This window comes from Xylaria bambusicola, assembly GCF_022495145.1.
Source record: "Xylaria bambusicola strain CBS 139988 unplaced genomic scaffold F5B22scaffold_1, whole genome shotgun sequence".
NCBI lineage: Eukaryota > Fungi > Ascomycota > Sordariomycetes > Xylariales > Xylariaceae > Xylaria > Xylaria bambusicola.
This window is the reverse complement of record NW_025953554.1, coordinates 2,126,969-2,146,168: the sequence shown is the minus strand read 5'-3', so window position 1 is coordinate 2,146,168 and position 19,200 is coordinate 2,126,969. Positions and strand designations below refer to the sequence as shown.

Sequence of the window (19,200 nt, the reverse complement as noted above, 5' to 3'; positions counted from 1 at the left end):
CCTACCGGTACCTCTATACGCCTGCTCGCTAGGCCAGGGCTGGGGTGACTTTGGTGGAGCGCAGGATGGCGAGGAATGGAGCAAGACAACGTCACAGCCAGAAATGATGATGGCTGCTTTGGCGCTATCAAAACTACTAGGTATGTACCTACCAGGTTGTTAATGGCATCCTTTTTGGGACGAGACGTGCATGTGGTTAGGTAGCATCGTGGGCATCGTAGTCTACCTACATTAGATAAGTACTCTTTTTTCAAGCACTTGTACACCACGTGTAGATGCCCTCTGCTGAGTATGTAGGTCTCTACTAGGTACCATGTTGTACTCGCAGGTACTTCTCATCATCACGCACTGCACTTACTCACCAACCACAGCGAACATGCATCTCCTTCATCGGCTCAATGGATTTTCTCGGCATGCACCTAACTAATGATATATCTACGTTTTATTGATTAACTATCATTATTATTATTTATTATATTTCTTGTTCTTCTTTGGCGTTTACCCTCGAGCCCGAACAATGGCTTGTTGTCTGAATCGATCATCGGTCTCGAGCTTCTTTTTGTGCTGCGAGTTTTCAGGATGGCCGGTCAAGCAACCTCACTCTGGCAACAGTCACCACCTTCCTCCCAACACTCTCTCCAGTTCATCCATCAGCTAGAGACATGTCGGTCTTGCTTGATTCCTCAATCAGTGACTGTGCGGAGGGTCAGGCTTGTTGCAGCAATGTGAATCGGGATTTGCTCGGTTCTTCAGCAGAGGGACACACAACGGTACACGGCAGACACGGACATTCCAGTCTGCATCCGCAAAAGAGGCCGAGAAACTACCAAGCCGGAACCGCACCACATTGTATCGCTGAAAGAGGATTTACTGAGGAGGAGTAGTGTGTGTAGACGCGTCAAGTCGTGCTGCCGGAGGACCGCTGCAACCAATCCATCCATCGCAGTCAGCAGGACAAATCAGCGCCTCCAACTGCACAAGGCTTGAGGTTCATTCCACCTCTGGCCCCCCCTAGTTGCTCGACGTGCAGCACGATCCCGGCGAATCAGAGCGGGCAATCCCCAACACCATCTGCAACATGGGACTGGGTGGTGTCGTGCTAGGTCCTGTTTTTCTGTCCTATATCCCGTCCCGTTCTGTCGTGAGCATGAGCTCCATGTACCGTTCTCGATGCAGCAGCATGCCTGGGTACTGTATGCGCACTACGTACAATATCTCCATTTACTCCATGTGCTCGAACCGCTGCCCTTCGGCATCCGGCTCTTCAAAAGAGGCGGGTGCGCAAACAGGGTATCCCCAGTTTGGCCTGTTGCATCTCCCTCGATTGACACAAACTCGAGGACCTGGGGTCTTCCTGGCGATTTGTTTCAAAGGCGCTACCCAAACGAGACTCGCCTCCCAAAAGCCGGGAACCCACCGGTGAAACAGTGAGACCGGGTCAGACTAAGACAGGCAGACATGTGAACTATCCAGGTGGCCGAAGGCAGCCTGTTTATTTTGATTAACGATACTCTGCCCTCATACGTACGCCCACCGTAGAAATGGTCTGGCTGCAAGTCGTCCAATTGAAATTGGATGGTCATGGCCAGATTCTCTTCAGCGAATCAACCCCACTACTCCACTCCTCGACCAATACGGTACTGTATCTCCAACTCGTCACTCGCCCTGCCCACTGCTGTTCAGGTAGAGTATGTCTTCACAATGGTCTTATATCGAACATTCAAGGCACACGCTACTCGAGCTCCTCTTGAGCATCTGCAATACCTAGCAAACGACGTCGACTACCCGATCTAGTTATGTTGAGTCTTCTTCTTAGGTCAATTACCACAACCAATACTCAGCTTGCTTTGTTGTTACCCAATTATGCACATTCCCTGCTTGTACGCCCGTTACCGTCGCCTGATTTTTGCCCATATCCTGACGCCGGGTTCCGTTGTTGAAATGGTACACAACAGATCTGTAACAGCCATCCTAGAATCCATGTGCCATTCCTCCTGCTTTACGCAGCCATGATCCTCCGATCTGTAACAGATGCAAACCTAGTAATCACATGAGTATGCCCCCTTTTTTTCTCCCCTACAGCAACTCAAGTGGATGTGGTGAAATAGCAATGTACAAGGTAAGTTTGGGGACTATTGGTCCTTGTCTCCATGCATGAGCACGATTATCTGCTTGGTATATCTACTACGTATAGTTGGTTCATGCCATTTACCAATTAAACCACGTAATTGCACCCAATCGGCGCTTTTCATCGAGGATTTTCAGTTACCCCAACATTGTAGGAATAAGCATAGTCGAAAGCTTTATCTCGAGCCCCGCAGCAGGTTGATTTACGATGTCATCATTCGTGCCTTGATAACTGTTTATCAACACATAGTGGACTTGAGATGCAGGCGTAATCATGCCTTGACTAACATGTCTGACTATTCGTCGATGATAATGCCGGAGGCGTGAACGATAGGCAGTCGTTGCCCGCAGGCCTTACGTGCAATTGGCGTCTCGACAGCTCACTAGTCAAGTGGTAAAGTGAGCAGATCTAGGTGAGCCAAGCGTGAGACAGCTGTATATAGTTCGAATGAAAGCTGGCGTTGCATATAAAGTCGACAGTGTAGTATGGTGTTTCTTGCTTCCTAACAATTGCACCTTTCAATACAAGATATAAATTACATTTGACGCGGCGTGTAAATGAAAATGTGGACAATATTGGTCGCGTTCGGGTATGTGGCCAGCGTAACTGGCCATGATCTCGGAGGTGATCAAACTCCACTGTCGGGACCTCATGGATCCCTATGGTATAATAACCTTCCAGGAGACGGTGGGAAACAGGCAGATTCCGTGTTCAGCGGAATATCTACCTTTGGACGTCTTCCCTTCTTTCCGTGCCTAAGCTCGAATGATGTATCATACGACCTTGCGTTTATCGGTTCGTCAACTCCAATTCCAGATGTATCTTACATCAGCATCTACTGACTTATCGATTCAGGCGCCCCTTTCGATACGGGAACATCGTATCGTCCCGGCGCTCGCTTTGGGCCTTCGGGAATCCGGCAAGGGTCTCGACGGCTGAATCTTTAGTGAGTGAATACTGCTTTTTCACCAGCTTAGCTCCTACGTCCCTCAGAATCTAACGTAACCTCAGCGGTGGATATAATGTACCTCTGAAGACGAATCCTTTCGACTCATGGGCGACCGTCTTAGACTGCGGAGACATACCTGTGACCTCGTGAGATTTCCGATATATGTATATATATATGTTAAAGATCTCAAGCCAATTGACCGTCATCTCGTTACCAGGTACGACAATACGTGGGCTTTGAAGCAGATCGAGGAAGGGCACTTCAGCATCCTATCGCGGGCTCCCAAGACGGACGCAAAGAAACCAGGTCCCGCGAAGAAAGGCAAGACGCTCCCGAGGGTCATCACGCTAGGGGGAGACCATACAATCACCCTGCCGTTACTTAGATCGATCAACCGCGCATATGGCCCTGTGTCCGTTATCCATTTCGACAGCCATCTCGACACCTGTAAGTCGTGCCCCCATCACCCCCTCCCCAGCCCGCAGAATATTGAAAGAAATCCACCAGGGCGACCCAAGGTCTTCGGCGGCTCGCCGTCGGAAGTAGCAAGCATCAACCACGGGACCTACTTCTACCACGCGGCGCAGGAGGGCCTGCTCGCCAACGACACCAACATCCACGCCGGCATCCGCACGACGCTGAGCGGGCCCAGCGACTACGAGAACGACGGGTACTGCGGCTTCGAGATCGTCGAGGCGCGCGAGATCGACACCATCGGCGCCCGGGGCATCATCGAGAGGATCGTCGAGCGCGTCGGCACCGAGAACCCCGTTTACCTGTCCTTGGACATCGACACCTTGGACCCGGCCTTTGCCCCGGCCACCGGGACGCCGGAGACGGGCGGGTGGAGCACGCGAGAGCTGAGGACTATTCTCAGGGGTCTCGAGGATCTCAACATTATCGCGGCGGATGTTGTCGAGGTTGCTGTAAGTCTGTGGTTGTGCAGTCCCTTCTTCCCCTATGTTGATAGCTTACTTGTTATTGACCTGTTACTGACGTGTCAGCCTGCTTACGACACTAATGCTGAGCATACTACGATGGCGGCCGCCGATGCACTCTACGAAATTATGAGCATCATGTTGAAGAAGGGTCCGCTAAGTAAGATGATTGCGGACGGGGGTAGTGATAATGAGCTCTGAACTTTATGTGTCTGCGGCATACATTGGGACATGCCAATCAGCACGAAGATCCCAGCATGAATTTTGATACGATGATATGTGGCGTTTTCCTAGATCTGGATGTTTATAAGGCTGTCGGTGTAGGTTGATGATCATCGCTCTTGTCCATTATCCTGATATAAGTGTGTGTAGCATTTACTGAACGACGTGTTTTGTATCGTCTTCTCCTTTCCTCAGCTCTGGTTGTTAGTCATTACATACTTGAAACTTGAATTGATTTTGTTTTGATATGACTATCTAGTCTGTGTAGAACATGTCGACCATAGTATATGTATAGAACGATAATGTATTCTCATAGTGTTGTCTAACTGGGATAAATTTGATAGAATTCAACGCGCTTCCATAATCGATAGCTGGAGCGAGTGAGTGTTTACAGGAGGTCTCGGAGCACCATTCTTAAAAAAAATTGGAAAGACTCGATGCGTCCTGTAGTAGCGTTGATAGAGTTGGAATAGAGTTGTCTGCAGGAGTGAATACGGGATGCGGGCACCATCTGTATGTATGCAACCTATGTCTGGGTGGCAATAAATGCGATCACTATCTTTTGATTTGCTCTCTGACTAAAACCTGTTCACGAGGCCCCTTTTAAGTTAACCGTCAAATATCCCTAGCAGGTCCCTAGCATATCACACAATTGCACATGCTGCCTGCGCTTCAAGAAGCTGTCAAGTTAGACCCACGTGGCGGTACATAGAGTTAATTGATGTCGCCTTTCCTCGTCCAGAGCAGTCGAAATTCGACTCAGTAGTAACGATCATCCTCGTACATCAACTGTTGTGCCCCTAACCTCGTCCTTTGCATATAGAGTCACCTTAGCTCAAACCTAAGATAAATTAATACTCCCTAGTCACACGTTAAAAAGATAGTGAGTTAGAACTGCAACTCTGAAGTCTTCTGAAGTTCGAAACACATACAGCTGGGATGATCGATGGTCGGTCATGTCCTGTTGTAAGGCGGCCGATGCCAGGGCCAATTACCACACCACCTAAGGAAGCCGACTGTTCATTGCTCACGAGCTTCACTTGACGTGGCGTGGGTGCATGTTACGCAATTCTGATATATTGCACATTCCTGATATTGCTTCCCTCTTTCGTTTCGTGCGCTATCAGCCTAGAGGTGCTGACGCGTGCTTTTAAACCCGGTAGTAGGTGCGCCTGCAGGTGTCGTCGGCAATCATACCGACAGGATCGTACAGTAGTACTGTGCTTTGACTATGATTGAAACTCTGGCTGCTGGGTAGGGTAGATATCTAGAGGTGTCACGGCTTATGGTTGTATCACACGGGGACCGCCAGAGCCAAGATTTGGAGGCTGAGATTCACCGAAGCTGACGACATATCTATTAAACGAGGACATATTTTTATATTGTCGGCCACACTAATTGATAACGTGACACTCTATGTAGATATCATGCCTACTATACTGAAGAACTTGAAAGTGCTAGTCTCGCCGTCGGCTCTAACGCACTGCTTGACGAGACCCTAGCCTAGCCATCATCAAAGGCCCATCCTTGAACATCTGTCTGCGTCTCTACGCGTCGCTCGGGGATATCAAGGACCGAGGGGCTGAACGCCAGATTAGTCACGAGCATATTAGACTGATCGAGGCATCTACATCCTAGGAGGGATACGTATCCTCCTTCGAATTCGCCGCCTTTTTTATATAGCGTGGCATTGCTTCACCTCAAAGTATAAGTTGCTAGACCCTCCTATTTCTCTGTGTTGAATCTATCAACCCTTTCATTCGTTTTCCTAAAAAGTGCCTGGTACTATCACCGTACAAATAGCCCGAATCTTCAAACATCTAAACCTACGAACACAGGATTTTTATACAACAACCAGCATGATGAAGGGCCCTTCCACTCTTCTCCTCCTGGCGGCCATTCGTGCCTTGGCCCAGAACTTCAACAGCGGCTCATTTACAGGGACCGCGACGTTGACGATCTCCGGGAGCACTGTGACGGTTGGCGGTACGAATGCTGCCACTTTCGTCGTCGGGTCGAGCACCATCACAGTCGGTGGTGCCACCTCCAGCAGCTCGTCGGATGATGCCAGTGCTACCGCCTCTAGCGACGACGATAGCGGGGATGACAGCAGCGACGACGGGGGCGATGACACTTCGTCAGATTCTTCGGATGGGGGATCCGACGGAGACGACGACAGCAGCAATGACGATGCTGGTACGGCTAGTTCTGCCGCCAATAGTTTTATAGCCAGTATGCATACCCGAATCTCTCGTTTGCCTGTTTGGCGAAGCCTGTGCTTGGACGCTTTTATCACCCTTTGGAACAAATAATTATCAACATGGGGATATCACTAAACATTTTATGACTCACAGACTACACCTCGGCCTATACAGGCTCGCCGGTCACTATCCAATACGGCTCGTCTACAGTCACCCTGGGCTCTTCTTCCTCTGCTGCCTCAGCCGGCTTCAGCTACTCTGGCAACGGTACCAGCAGCACAGCGGGCGGAAACAATGGCGACGACAACGGCGGAAAGACCAGCGGTAGTGCTACTGCGACGCCAATTGGTCCGACGGCGCCTCTGGCCACCGCATCAGATTCGGCGAACAAGTCTGCGGCCAGCGCCGTTCAGGCTGTGACCGGCTTGTTGGCGCTCGTAGGCCTCGCTCTTGCTTTTGTCTTCTAGGGGCTCTGAACACCTCTTAAGTGGACCGACGCAACCTCTCACATGAATAGTTATTCCATTCATACAAAGGGGGTCGGAGTAACCTCCCACAACCTCCATTCCATATGCTCAGCCTTAGAGCAGGCAGAGAGCTGCTGATATACCTCCCATTCCACACTGGACATTGCGATGAGAACCAACTCTACATAGGCATATGGCGGGTACAACAGGCAAGGATAGGCAGGCGTTTCAGGCGTTTGGAGACGCACATAGAGAGGAGTGAAGTTCTGTATATTTTTCTCCTTTTCTTTCTTTCTTTGGTTGTTTCTGGCGGGTATCTTTATTGCCTCGCTCTCTCACTCTCATGTTCTTGTTGGCCCTTAGACTCGTTTGATCATAGGGAAGAGGACGAATGAAGCTTGGGTAATAACTACATCACATGTCTCAACGACTCGTACGACATAGCATTTCCGATAATCAAATACCTAGTGTTAATGACAAGGCATACCTACGATGATGTTAATGAGCTGGGGCAGAAATTGTCACGTGAGGTGTTTTCAACTCTATCAAATTTGTCCCGTGCCTTGCAGGTCTGTCAGCTACTTTGTCGGTGACTCGGCGTTCCGATGGCGGACTTCCGACTTTCTGGCGTCATGATGTGCTCACATCTGTATATAAATTATACTTCCGTACGGCTTGTGACTGCTGCGCTGTACTACAAGTATGTAGTAGGTTGACTCTTGCTTACTCGTAATCAGAAGAAATTGCAAGGATGCATACGCAAGCCGCAACCCACTGAGATCGGAGTGGAAGCGCGCTTCGGCCCGTAGATGGGCGTCACTGATCTGAGACAACCCCCACGGCGAAACATGGCGGCGCTAGAGAGGTGTGGCGTAACTGAATCATCATATACAGTATGACTGTGAGGCTACCTATCTAGTTCTTTCAATCGATCGACAATATAAGGAAATCTTGAGTCCCGAGATAACTAGGTCTGCGCCTACCTCACACATGTCCATAGGTATCGTGTGTATATGCGTCCATCTATCTGAATCAATCAAGTCGTAAGCTCATTCGTGCTCATATGAATAAGGTAGAATTCTATCCGCTTATGCGATGGGGGTATGTCGAGTTCTAAATTGTAATGAAACCAGCGCCGGAAGATGCAAGCAAGGTGGCCAAGTGATAAAACGCAAATCCAAAAACTATCTCATCATCTGTGAGTTCAAGGGAGAACGAGCCAACCTATAGCCACGATAGCAAGAGACATGACCCCCTCTCCCCTCATCACCCTCCATCCGCCAGCCGCATTTCCAGGCATTTCCTTCTGCACCGTCGCGGTGGCGGTTGCGGCAGAGAGTGTGCAGCTGGCTGTCCCACACATGTATCCGCTTGGACAGCATCCGGACACGGGACCCGCGTTGGCACCGCAGAGAAACCACCCGCTGGCACATGTCGCGGTCGTCGTAGGCGCTACTTGCGCATCTGTCAAAGGCACTACGACTGTAGCGCCATTGGTCTCAATAGTAGTGCTCGCCACGGGTGGGCAGGACGTGGTGCTACAGTCTCGTCCTGTACGGCAGCATCCTGATCCTGCCGATGCCACACAGGCGTAGAACCCAGTTGGGCAGTAATCACTATTCCCCGTTGTAGTTGGAGTTGAGCTCGTGGGTCGCACAGGTGGGAGCCCCGTGCCGCTGGCGGAGGTGGATTCCTCTTCTGATGTCGTTGTTGTCATTGTCGGTGTTGATGTCGTGGATTGCGACGAGGTTGTTGGCGTGCTCGCACTCGTCGGGGTGGTCGTTGTCGTTATCGCTGTACTTCTTGAGGTTGTCGAAGTTGTTGACGAAACCGTTTGCACGCCTATTATAACACATAAGAGCACGAATTAGTTGAATGTAAGGCTTGAATAAAAGAGTAAGGAGATAGGGTGAAATGGAAACTCACAGCCGATGTCAGCACATACAAAGCCCGGAATACAACAACCGCCGCCTTCGTCGGCAGGACAAGCCGTGTTCCCGTCCGCGCATTGGGCGACACTACCGCCGCAATTCTGACCGTCCGGGCAACACCCTACATTTCCTGCATCTGGCGCGTTCTCGACTACGAAGCATGTTGTCCCGTCGGTACAGCAGTAGTTCGGCTCGTTGATGTTTGAGCAGACGTGTGTGCCGCTAGGACAATTGAAATCTCGACCCTGAAGGCGAGCCAATACATCTATTGCCCGGCGGTAGAGAGACCATGAGCCTAGGCTTGATTGCCTCCGCTGATCTTCAGCATGCCGTCTGTTCTTTCCACTACTTCTTATGCTACTACTTGCTTCGTTGTTCTCGTAGTAATAGTGTCGGGGGAACGGGGGCCTGAACACGAGCGTAGCTGAGCTGTTTCCCATAAGGAGCGCCTCTTCCTCGGGCGTCAGCACCAGAGTGTCTTCCCCCCGGGCTTCGAGTCTCATTGGTGCTTGGGCCCCTTCTACATAGAAATCGGCAGGTGCGAAGGCGTAGTACTCGGGCATAAACTTCTCGCCTTCATCCAGCGACATCTTGCGCACGGCGGTAGGAAGCGTCTGGAGTTCATCTTTGTTGTTGATCTTGGAATCGGCGTGTGCATGGAGCTGGGCGGCGAGCAGGAGGAGAAGCGAAGGTGGTAAAGAGAGGAATGCGCGAGGCACGCGCATTGTATCGAGCTAGGTATTAACTGTTGGTTTCAAACTTGTCCGAGCGCAAAGGTCTTGGTTTCGAGGGGTTGAGCCCAAGATTATTGGACGTCTTTAATAGGTAGGTATGTAACTGGTAAAATGCAGCCTTTGCGATGGCTGGTGATCGGCGTACCTGGATCCTCCCGGACCGCTGTGCCGGGTCTTGGCAGAACCCAAACATTGCCCAACTTGTAGTGGGTGACTCCACGTGGGACGGAATGAACCGTCATTATTCAGGCACACCGAGATGCAAATAAAATAACCATACTATTATAAAGAGAACCTGGAACCTATCTAGATTAGTCTAAAACCAATAAAGTAGGACGGCAAACTCTTTGAATGGCGCTGGACCGGCTATCTACTAGGTGATACCGTATTGCGGTTGGGTCACAGCATACGACGACCATTTCTAGCCAACCAGCCACTTACATGAGAATGATGTGATTGGGTTAATGATAGGATCTCTCTTAACGTTCCTTCAGTTTATTACCGAGTTCTGTCATGTTGGTCGACTAATCCAATTGGCTGGGACAGGAGCCTTAACTCTCCGTTAATCATCACGAGGCAGAAAAGTGTGCTTGAATATCAGAAGCCCTCTAGGCCACATTTACGCAGTCTCTTACCCCACAAGAGGCAGGAAGCCCAACAGTCCGGAACCGAAAGAACTTCCGACATGCCTATATCCTCTTTCCGACCCCATAACACTGAATGTGTCAAGTAGAGTCGCTGTCGGGTGAAACGTGGTACACGAGGTACCCATACGGAAGGCAGACCTCTCCAACCTACAATATCAATACTACTGCTACTACTACTGCTGCTTTTGGCCCGCTGTCTTTATCCAACGACGGCGTCGCCTTGGCCCAGAACGGGTAACTCAGCTAAGAGCCTAGGTAGTATCATCATGGTTAACTTGCGATGCATAAATTCGTAGCTACCTAATCCAAAGAGTCATAAACGAGATCCCCAAGGCATAGTTCCCGATCTATTGAAAAGCGCACATACAGAATCAATGACAAAGTCTCAAGATGCTGTAAGAGTGTCTCGTTCCGTCGTTACTCATGTACATGTACAGTCGTCAGATATCTCTCGCCCCTTTTTTTTCCGTCTATAATATGCCCTCGTATCTCTTTTTTCTTTTCACCGATAGGATGCTATGGTGTAATTAGTATTCAGAAATGACCACCTGTGGTTTCGGAAGATAGATGCAAGCTAACATCATTGCCCATGCAAGTACATGATGATAACTGCTATGATGCAGTCATGCTCGGGAACTTGTGAGATGCCATTACATCAGATAGGCGCTATGTAGCCCCGAAATGCTGAGCGCATGAACATCTGGCTCATGTCCAAAATTTTGTATGTGTATATGTATATGTGTGTTAGTTTAGCTGAGGATGGAATGTCGCTTCAGCTTTATGAGGTGAACATTCGTAAAGTACGCTTGCGAATAATAGAAGGAGCATGGGATACGCGAGGCACCTGCTCGATGACCACGTACGATTCCTCCGCTCATCTCCTAAAGGGCGACCTTCAGAGACTGCGATATAGCGCCTATCGGTGCTTTATATCTCTGGTTTGCTGCTTGTATTATTGCCGCAGTACCCGCTACGCTTAACGCGTGACGCGCGGAGTTTGGGTGTACGCAATTCCCTCGCTCGCATTCTGATCGTCACTATCATCGAATGCCTCCAGTGACGCGTATGGGTTGCTCGTGGGAAGAATGGAAGTATGACCAACTGGGGAGCTTCTTCTCATGCCATATGGCACATAGCGTGATCCCAGAGGTGAGTGTCCTGCTGATGCACCGTGTGTGCTTTCAGTTCGAATGATCGCTGCCGCGTTACTGCGGGCTGGAGGGGCAATAGGGCCGAAGGGTGACCCGTACGAGATTGGACGAGGCGATAGGTTACGATCGGGTGTATTCTCAGCTGCGTACAAGGAACGAAGTGTCAGTCAGCATCTTACTTCGCTTGAGATTGAGTAGCTCCTCTACGAGAAGAATATGTAGAAACGTACCTATAGCAATTCTCATCGGGCCACTTATTCCTTTGGATGTCGCTTGCCCCATGGAAGAGGCAGGCCCTAGAGCAGGGGAATCACTACCATACTCACCACTATGTCGCCACGCAAACTGTCGACCTGCATCAGATGTCAAGCCACCGTAGCTAGCACTCCCACCTCCAGCGATGGAACGGCTAGAATGGCCGATGTATCGTTCGTTGCTTGTCCTCAACTCGTTACTCTGGCCGCCGTTCTTGGGGGCCTCTAGTAGTGGCGCATCACGCTGTCTGGATAGATCTGCCTGGTGTTTCTTCCACCATTGCGGATATCCATGGAAGAGTCCAAGTTGATGTTGCGTAAGCTTGTCTGATGGCATTTCATGTTTGTACTTACAGCCCTGCTGGGTGAAAGCACAAACCCCTTCATGTACCCATTTGTCGCAGTAGATTTTGGGTCGTCGGTGGCCGAGAGCCGCAATGTTGGAAGAGCTAGGGCTGAGGGGATTGGTCGTTAAAGGCGTTGTGGCAACGATGTTATCAATTCGTGACTGAAGAAAAGCAATGTTAGCCATTCTGAGCTTCTCGGGTAGTAACTGAGTGACATTTCTCCCCACAGAAGTCAACAAATATTGTCAAGGTTCATGGTGTTCTAGCTGCAACTTCTTCTTATTCCAAACTTGGAATACGAGGTCTTGAGCAGGAGGGGAGACAATATAAAATCCTATATGAATTCCACTATAGGTAGGTCTTCCAGAGCTGCTATGTAATGCTTAAGCAACCATGTAGCTTACCTGGATTGTGTCCGCTGGGGAGGTAGGTATCGTGGGGGGGCTCTATTGAGGCGATTCTTAGTAGGTAGAAATGAAAGGGGGGGGAAGGGCTATAAACTATACAATTTGAACGGAATGATGAAGGGAATAGGTAAACTAGATGTAAAGGGAAGAGAAGAGAAAGAAGGGGGGAGATGAATAGAATAGTAGCTACGTACTCGCACCGCAACAGGCTCAGTGTTACTTGACTGCCCATTTGGAGGCAAACCGCGTGGTTGAGGAACAACCAACATGCCAGCATAACCCTGCTGTATAGCAGGAATGTTTTGTAGAGGAGGGAGCATGTCAGCGGGAATAAGGCGAGTATACTGGCCGTTGCCACGATCATAGCAATACGCAAAGCTGCTGTCAAGGTGAGTGTCGAAATTCGAGCCGAGACTTGGATATGAGGTAGCACTGGCAGTAGCGTGTGGGAGGCGATGATACTGATCTCTTCGAGTGTTTGGGAATGGTGTTATGAACATGGGCGGATGCTGCAACGGGGTTGAGGGACCAGCAGTGTCGAAGGGGCTGTAGATGGTTCGAGGCCGGAGCTCAATGGTATCTTCTGATGTCGGAGATCTCCAGTTGGCTGAGGTAATGCTGCGGCGGTGACTAGGCTGGATAATTTGAAGCTGAGGCGATGCTAGTTGCTGCTGCTGATGTTGTTGTTGCCGGGAGGGCTGATAGTGAGTACCAGTCCCTCGTTCGTTCACGAGCTTATTGCGGCGGTCGTTGGCGAATTGGAAAGAATTCTTATCCATGTTAATGGGTTGGTCAAGAAGTGTGTTAGATGTGTACTCTATATGGGCCGTCGCAATACTTAGGATGGAAGGCGAAGAATAGTCAAAGGAGGCATTAGTGGACGCACGATCTGGAGAGGTGTTTCGTGTGGAGGTATAGGATGGCCCAGGAGAGTAAGACAATTCAGAGGAAGAATCAAAAGAAGTGGCGGCTTGTAAAGGAATGTCCATGTTGAAAAGGTAGGTCAGTGTACGCAAGTCTGTCTCTAAGACGTATGACGGTAAGGCACTGTTTCCCACACCCCTTTCTTTCGCCAATCAATTAATTCCAATAATAAAAGTAGTGAATACGACAAACGGATGGATGATGGGGTGTAAGCCTAGGATATAAAGCACTTAGGCTTGGACTATTAACAGAGGTAGAATTGTTAGTTATACGATTTGATTAGGTCGAATAGACGAGATGAAGGGACATATGAGCACACTAATATAGACATACAAGCCCAGGAGCGGATGAGGGAGGTCGATAAATGTATTCAATCAACGTACTATTAGTTAGTCAGGCACCCGTGTCCAAATCAAGGCAAGTAAGACAAGCAATCACAACCGTTTGTAGACCATCCTTAAATAAGGTTAAATGCAGTAGAACGGTTACCTGCAGTTTTTCTGTCTTGTGTTTCGCACGTGACAAACAGTCCATCTAGAAACTACTATAGCATACAACCACGAAGCACCTCATAGGAATTAATAGATTGGTTCATTTTTTTTTTTTAATTTTTTTTTCAAATTTGTCTAAATGTACGATGGCGTTGTCATTGTTCGGCTTATCCCTCCTTTGTTTCTTCATGTGTAAGATCAGATTCATATGTTTAGGTAGCCTAACGTACAATCCGTTTCGCGTGTTTCCCTCTGATACTAACACCACTCATCAATGCCTAAATTGTCGACCATTTGCTAGAATTTGGAGCCTTTGGAAAAGATAGGCACGAGCACCCTGTATATATGGAGTGTCTATAGCTGCCCTGAGTCTATCAAGTGCTAGCCGTACAGACAGCTCTGAATTAAGATCGATACAGGTCTGGCCTGTAGCATGTCGGCGGTAACAGAGAATACAAGGGTCTCGGCCGCCGTTAGAAAGCTGAATCGTAATTGGATGAAAAGTCATGGCTCCATAGCCGTTAGGTAAAATAGTGGCAGGGTTAGCAGTATGAGAAGCTATAGTTAGCATATAGGGTTGGTGGTAGTGGGGATTGCTGTTTACACTGTGTTGGGGCTGCCTGTTATGAGCTGTTTGAGGTTGAGTTGCTTGCAATGGATTAGATGGAGGGAGCTTTGGGTTCGGCGCAGTTGGTTGATTGCTTTGGCGTAGTGCATTAGATGTTTTAGGATTGTTGGGAGGAGGTGGCTGCGGAAATAGTGCCTGGGGTTGGCTTCCTTAACGGAGTGTTAACTATGGTTCTTTTGGAGGGTTCTTCTTGGTCTTGTTCATTGGGCTTTTACCTTTGGGTATCTTGCCTTTCCCTGTAGATGACGCCTCAGTTATCGCTTCGTAGTCATCACTATCATCCTCTATTCCATTTTGGTCGATATATAGTTCATCATCGATATCCATTTCTGAATCGTCGCTCCCTGCTCGTTGTTTCTGATCCAACATTAACAAGACTTCTTCGTCACCTTCTAAGTTACCTACGTGGTTTGTTTTGTAGTCGACTGTTGCTCCCCGCCGTCGGGCGCCACGGCCGTAAACTTGCTGCTTCGCTGCGAGTTCGCGCTGGTGTTCAGCCTCGCGTTCTTTCAATATACTTTCCCAAATGCTCGTATTTTCTATAGGCGCTTCGTCTTGGATTGCGTTGTCATTGCTCTCCAATTTGCCCTTATCGTTGGCCCAGATGCGGGCAAATGAGAATTGGGTACCCGCGGAATCATCGTCCCCGGTATTGGTGTTTTCGATCTGAGTTCGATCAAGTAGTTTGTCGACGGATGCATCGTCGTAAGTGATCTTGTCTTTAGATTCATCGCTAAAGAGAGCAGCGGCCCCATGTTTAAGAATCGATTCCAGGTCTTCAGCTTCCTCTTTAGTATCCATGCTTTCGATGAGTGCATGATCAAGAGCCATCTTCTTTCGACCCATTTGCATAATTTTTTCCTCGACCGTATTCTTCGTCATAAGCTGAAAGCATAACACTTTACGTTTTTGGCCGATACGGTGCGCACGGGAAAGGGCTTGTATATCCTGATGGGGGTTGAAGTCAGGATCATAAATGATTACCGTATCTGCTGTAGCCAGGTTGATGCCAACGCCTCCAGCGCGGGTAGAGAGAAGCATAGCAAATAATGGGGAATTAGGAGCATTATATGCATCGATCCGTTTCTGCTTTTCTAATGCTGATAGACTGCCATCAATGCGAGCATGTGGCATATTTAAACCAGTTAAAAAATCCTCCAGGATTGTAAGAGAATGGAGGTATTGACTGAATATTAATACACGGTGACCTCGTTCCTTCAACTTTGGAAGCATAATGTCGAAAAGTAAGAGTTTCGGTGATGCTTCAACGAGGTTTCTGTGCATTTGTCCTATATCAACCGTCTTGTCTTCAATTTCACCATTGAAACAGAACGGATGACATAAACATTGCCGTAGATCAGAGAGAATATTGTTCATAGATTTTCGTTCTCCGGCTTTGACCCTTGACCTGGAGATGATTGCCTTGATGAGCTCGGGATTTCGTGCCATAATGGACTTTGACAATTTTTCTTGCAGGAGTGTCATAGTGACTGGCACAATAATCTGCGCCATAGGCGGGAGGAACTTGAGAACTTGTGCCTTGGTCCGCCGTAGAAAATAAGGGCGAATAAGATCATGTAATTCCGGCAGGTTATCTTTAGTCAATTCGGCATATTTTGCATCCAACTCTTCAGCATTCCTTTCGGCATCAATAAATTGTAAGAGGTTAAATAGCTCACGTTTGTTGTTTTGAAGGGGTGTGCCTAATTGTTGAGTAAGCTAACTATAAGGAGGAATAAAGAAATATTTCATACCTGTAAGGAGAATTCTACAGGGAATCTTCATTCCTTGAAGCGATTTATAAAGCATCGTCTCTTCGTTTTTCAATCGTTGTCCTTCGTCGACTATTAAACCAACCCACTTAACGCCGTAGAAAACACTGTTCAAATTGGCGGCGGCCTCATATGACATGATGACAACATGGGCTTTCATTCCACCTTTGGGGCCGTCCGGGTAAAGTTCATGCCTATAGGCTAGATCCTGCGCCACCCTACCACCATGGTATGTTACGACTCTTAAGTCAGGTGCCCATTGTTTAAGTTCTCGCCGCCAGTTTGGGCAAGTAGCATTGGGCACTACGACCAAGAACGGCCAACAACCTGGCTGGGAGTGTGTGAGAGCGGAGATGAATGTAACAATCTGTACTGTTTTCCCGAGTCCCATTTCATCGGCAAGGATTACGTTCTGCCTTTGGTGGAAATTGTATAGAAGAAAGTTGACTCCTTCGATTTGATATTCCATGAGCTTTCCTTTTTTGAGTTGAGGGGGCTGGGCCTTCAGCTCACACTCTTCGCCAAAGTTGAGAGATCTGTAAAACAGAATACGCTCACGCATCTTATGGTCAGAAACTGCAATGAAGTATTTGCCATTGAGGTATTCGTCGTAGGCCATTAGAAAAGCTTCCCACGGTGCGCCAGAATCTCGGGGTGGTGGTTCGTCCCAAATAACCTCTTTATAACTAAGACCTTGAAATTTGACGAAGACCGAGGTAATGTCTTCAATTCGTTTAAGGTCTTCGGCTTTGCTCGAGGTTCTAGCCGGAGTACGGTACTTTACGTTCAAAAGAACGTCTGCTAATAGCCACTCTTCTTCTATAGCAGACGATATATCCATCTTAGGAAAGGTCGAAGAATCTCGTTTATGGAATGCTTGCCGCATAATACCAGGAGCTATACCAAAGACCCAAGCGCCCGGCATCCATGTATCATGAAAGTGTGAGCGTCCTTGCCATTTGATGAGATACTCAATGGAGTCTTCGGTAAAGTCTAAGTTCGTTTGCCCTCGATGATAGGGGTTGAGTGGCCGCCAAGCAACCAAGGCATGTACTTTGAATTTATTATCGATGCAATCCTTGCAGCTCCAACCAGCTAAGGAGTATTCCTCAAGCCGGTTATCTTTGATATCTTCATTGTCTACTATTTCCGTAGTGAGAGCGGGAAGATGGCTAAAATGGTAGCCGCGTTTGCAATTTGTACATCGGAAGAGAACGTTGTTGGCATTGTTGATCAAGGTCGGGTCTACCTTAGTGATCGGGTCGTCCCCTCCGTTATCTATGCGTGCCTTTTCTTCTTGCTTGGGTGTCTTTTTGGCAGAGAATTCAACACAAGAAGGCCCAGATATGTTGCAGACCTGACATAGTGTATGGTCTGGCGCCCGTTTATCTTTCTTCTGGTAGGCTTGGATGCAGAATTTACATTGTAAAACAAAATCTTCGTAGCCGATTTTGGTAACCCTGTGCTCTCTAACTGCCCTTGGACCAATACACCCTCTGTGATAAGAGAAAGAGCAGCCTTGGCAGTGTATAAGAGGATTCTTAGTCCCTCCAGATTCAGCAAGGCAGGATTCGCATATTTGCGAATGTGCATTTTGGAACTGAGAATCCGAATCCGGGCTAAGCTGTTGGAAAATTTCCTTGATGGCTGCGTACTTGGGTGCGTTAGTCTGTTTTTCGTCCATAACATCGTCGTCATCCATCGTCGGGTCCTTCATGCTTGCCCGGTTCATATTAGGCCTAGCTGATCTGCGCGCTGGCTCATAACCAATCGAGGAATCACTGCCTTCCCGGTAACTGCGTTTGGTACTAGTAGTTCTTGTAGGAGGTTTGGCCCTAAGTTTTTTCACCCTTGAACTTCTTTTGGGGGGTGCAACATCAGAGCGAACGAGATCGAAATAGTCATCATCGCCTTGATGCGCATAGTCTTGGGCTAATTCATCCTCGGAATCACTTATAGCGTTGCGGGTTGGGCGCTTTAGGCGTAATGAAATAACCGAGCCACGACTTCTTAACGTTGGCCGACTTGTCCTAGTTTCCGATTCGCCATCCTCTAAGTCGGTGATCTCGGAGTTCCAGTCGTTTAACTCAGAAATAGGACCAACTGATCTCTGACGAGATGCTTGACGTAAGCTAATCCGGGAGGGGGATTTGCGCCGTTTAGGCTGGGAAGCGTAATCTGAATCAGAGTCCTCATACTCGTCCCCCGAGTGAGCCCGCTTGCTTAGGGGGATACGATGATAGGAGTCCGGGTCACGAGGGGGCATAAGGACCACCTCGATAGCACGTAGTGACTGCGGTAGAGCGGGAATCATCGCGTCCTCCTCCTCCTGGTAGTCCGCCATGGTCGATATTATTTCCGTTCGCAGTCAAGCTGGCGCATCGCAGACTGCTGGGATGAAGAAACGCGCATCGGACTTTGGCTTCACGCGTCGAGTGTTAAAGTGGTTTTTTCTAGCATGTACTGTTAAAGCTTGCTGGCATTAGTCCCTTTGCGGTACTTACGATGAATAATTAGTAGTTTCCAAAGTAACACTGGACTTGGGTGGGTACCTGTCAGGGTATTGTAGATACCTAGTAGGCACTACCTAATGGACTGGATTAGATTGACTACATAGGTACCTACTTAGTAGGTATGTAGAAGGGAGAGTCCTCGGCAGGAGGTACCGTCTACAACACAGGTAGTAAATACCTAGGTAGGTAAGTATGTGGGGTGGCTCGGGTGGCTACTGCCTCACAGCACCCATCACGGTTACCTACTTACATCTTATGTGGTTATATATATACTGAAGGAGACTAGTTCAATACTGAGTGGTCTGATTGACTAGGATGGATAAGGAAGGATGAGGTTACAGTAGATACCTTTTTTCTTATCTTATCCACCTATCAGCCCTCTTTTTCCACCTTTAGGTAATCGACAGGGAAAATTTCCTTATCGCGATGCAACTTTCTAACGATACCTAGCTACCCTCTTCCTACGGCTCTCTGCATTAACGATTTAATGTATAAC

At 48.5% G+C, this 19,200-nt stretch overlaps 6 protein-coding genes across 6 annotated transcripts; 3 read left to right on the top strand and 3 right to left on the bottom strand.

The window, feature by feature from the left end:
* The first annotated feature begins 2,570 nt into the window (after window positions 1-2,570).
* On the top strand, window positions 2,571-3,197 carry F5B22DRAFT_29893 (uncharacterized protein). The gene is made up of 2 exons (XM_047970500.1): window positions 2,571-2,923; window positions 2,984-3,197. The coding sequence occupies exons 1-2, from the start codon at window positions 2,686-2,688 to the stop codon at window positions 3,073-3,075; spliced, it is 330 nt and encodes a 109-aa protein (XP_047836677.1). The 5' UTR covers window positions 2,571-2,685; the 3' UTR covers window positions 3,076-3,197.
* F5B22DRAFT_584457 (Arginase/deacetylase) lies at window positions 2,902-4,488 on the top strand. The gene is made up of 4 exons (XM_047973426.1): window positions 2,902-3,074; window positions 3,140-3,524; window positions 3,585-4,003; window positions 4,082-4,488. Exons 2-4 carry the CDS (start codon window positions 3,182-3,184, stop codon window positions 4,214-4,216), a joined length of 897 nt encoding a protein of 298 aa, XP_047836676.1. The 5' UTR covers window positions 2,902-3,074; window positions 3,140-3,181; the 3' UTR covers window positions 4,217-4,488.
* A 1,608-nt stretch (window positions 4,489-6,096) lies between these two features.
* Window positions 6,097-6,905, top strand: F5B22DRAFT_641255 (uncharacterized protein; the record flags this gene model as incomplete). The annotated part of the gene is made up of 2 exons (XM_047977966.1): window positions 6,097-6,469; window positions 6,592-6,905. The coding sequence occupies 2 exons, from the start codon at window positions 6,097-6,099 to the stop codon at window positions 6,903-6,905; spliced, it is 687 nt and encodes a 228-aa protein (XP_047836675.1).
* An 859-nt stretch (window positions 6,906-7,764) lies between these two features.
* F5B22DRAFT_29859 (uncharacterized protein) lies at window positions 7,765-9,676 on the bottom strand. The gene is made up of 2 exons (XM_047970495.1): window positions 8,832-9,676; window positions 7,765-8,747 (listed from the first exon to the last, which is right to left on the bottom strand). Exons 1-2 carry the CDS (start codon window positions 9,559-9,561, stop codon window positions 8,110-8,112), a joined length of 1,368 nt encoding a protein of 455 aa, XP_047836674.1. The 5' UTR covers window positions 9,562-9,676; the 3' UTR covers window positions 7,765-8,109.
* A 1,148-nt stretch (window positions 9,677-10,824) lies between these two features.
* F5B22DRAFT_653351 (uncharacterized protein) lies at window positions 10,825-13,365 on the bottom strand (the record flags this gene model as incomplete). The annotated part of the gene is made up of 3 exons (XM_047979707.1): window positions 10,825-11,510; window positions 11,599-12,130; window positions 12,571-13,365. The coding sequence occupies 3 exons, from the start codon at window positions 13,363-13,365 to the stop codon at window positions 11,194-11,196; spliced, it is 1,644 nt and encodes a 547-aa protein (XP_047836673.1). The 3' UTR covers window positions 10,825-11,193.
* A 543-nt stretch (window positions 13,366-13,908) lies between these two features.
* F5B22DRAFT_584449 (PHD/FYVE-zinc-finger like domain-containing protein) lies at window positions 13,909-18,923 on the bottom strand. The gene is made up of 5 exons (XM_047973425.1): window positions 18,744-18,923; window positions 16,174-18,690; window positions 14,825-16,122; window positions 14,635-14,776; window positions 13,909-14,568 (listed from the first exon to the last, which is right to left on the bottom strand). Exons 2-5 carry the CDS (start codon window positions 18,533-18,535, stop codon window positions 14,063-14,065), a joined length of 4,308 nt encoding a protein of 1,435 aa, XP_047836672.1. The 5' UTR covers window positions 18,536-18,690; window positions 18,744-18,923; the 3' UTR covers window positions 13,909-14,062.
* Between the last annotated feature and the right edge of the window lie 277 nt (window positions 18,924-19,200).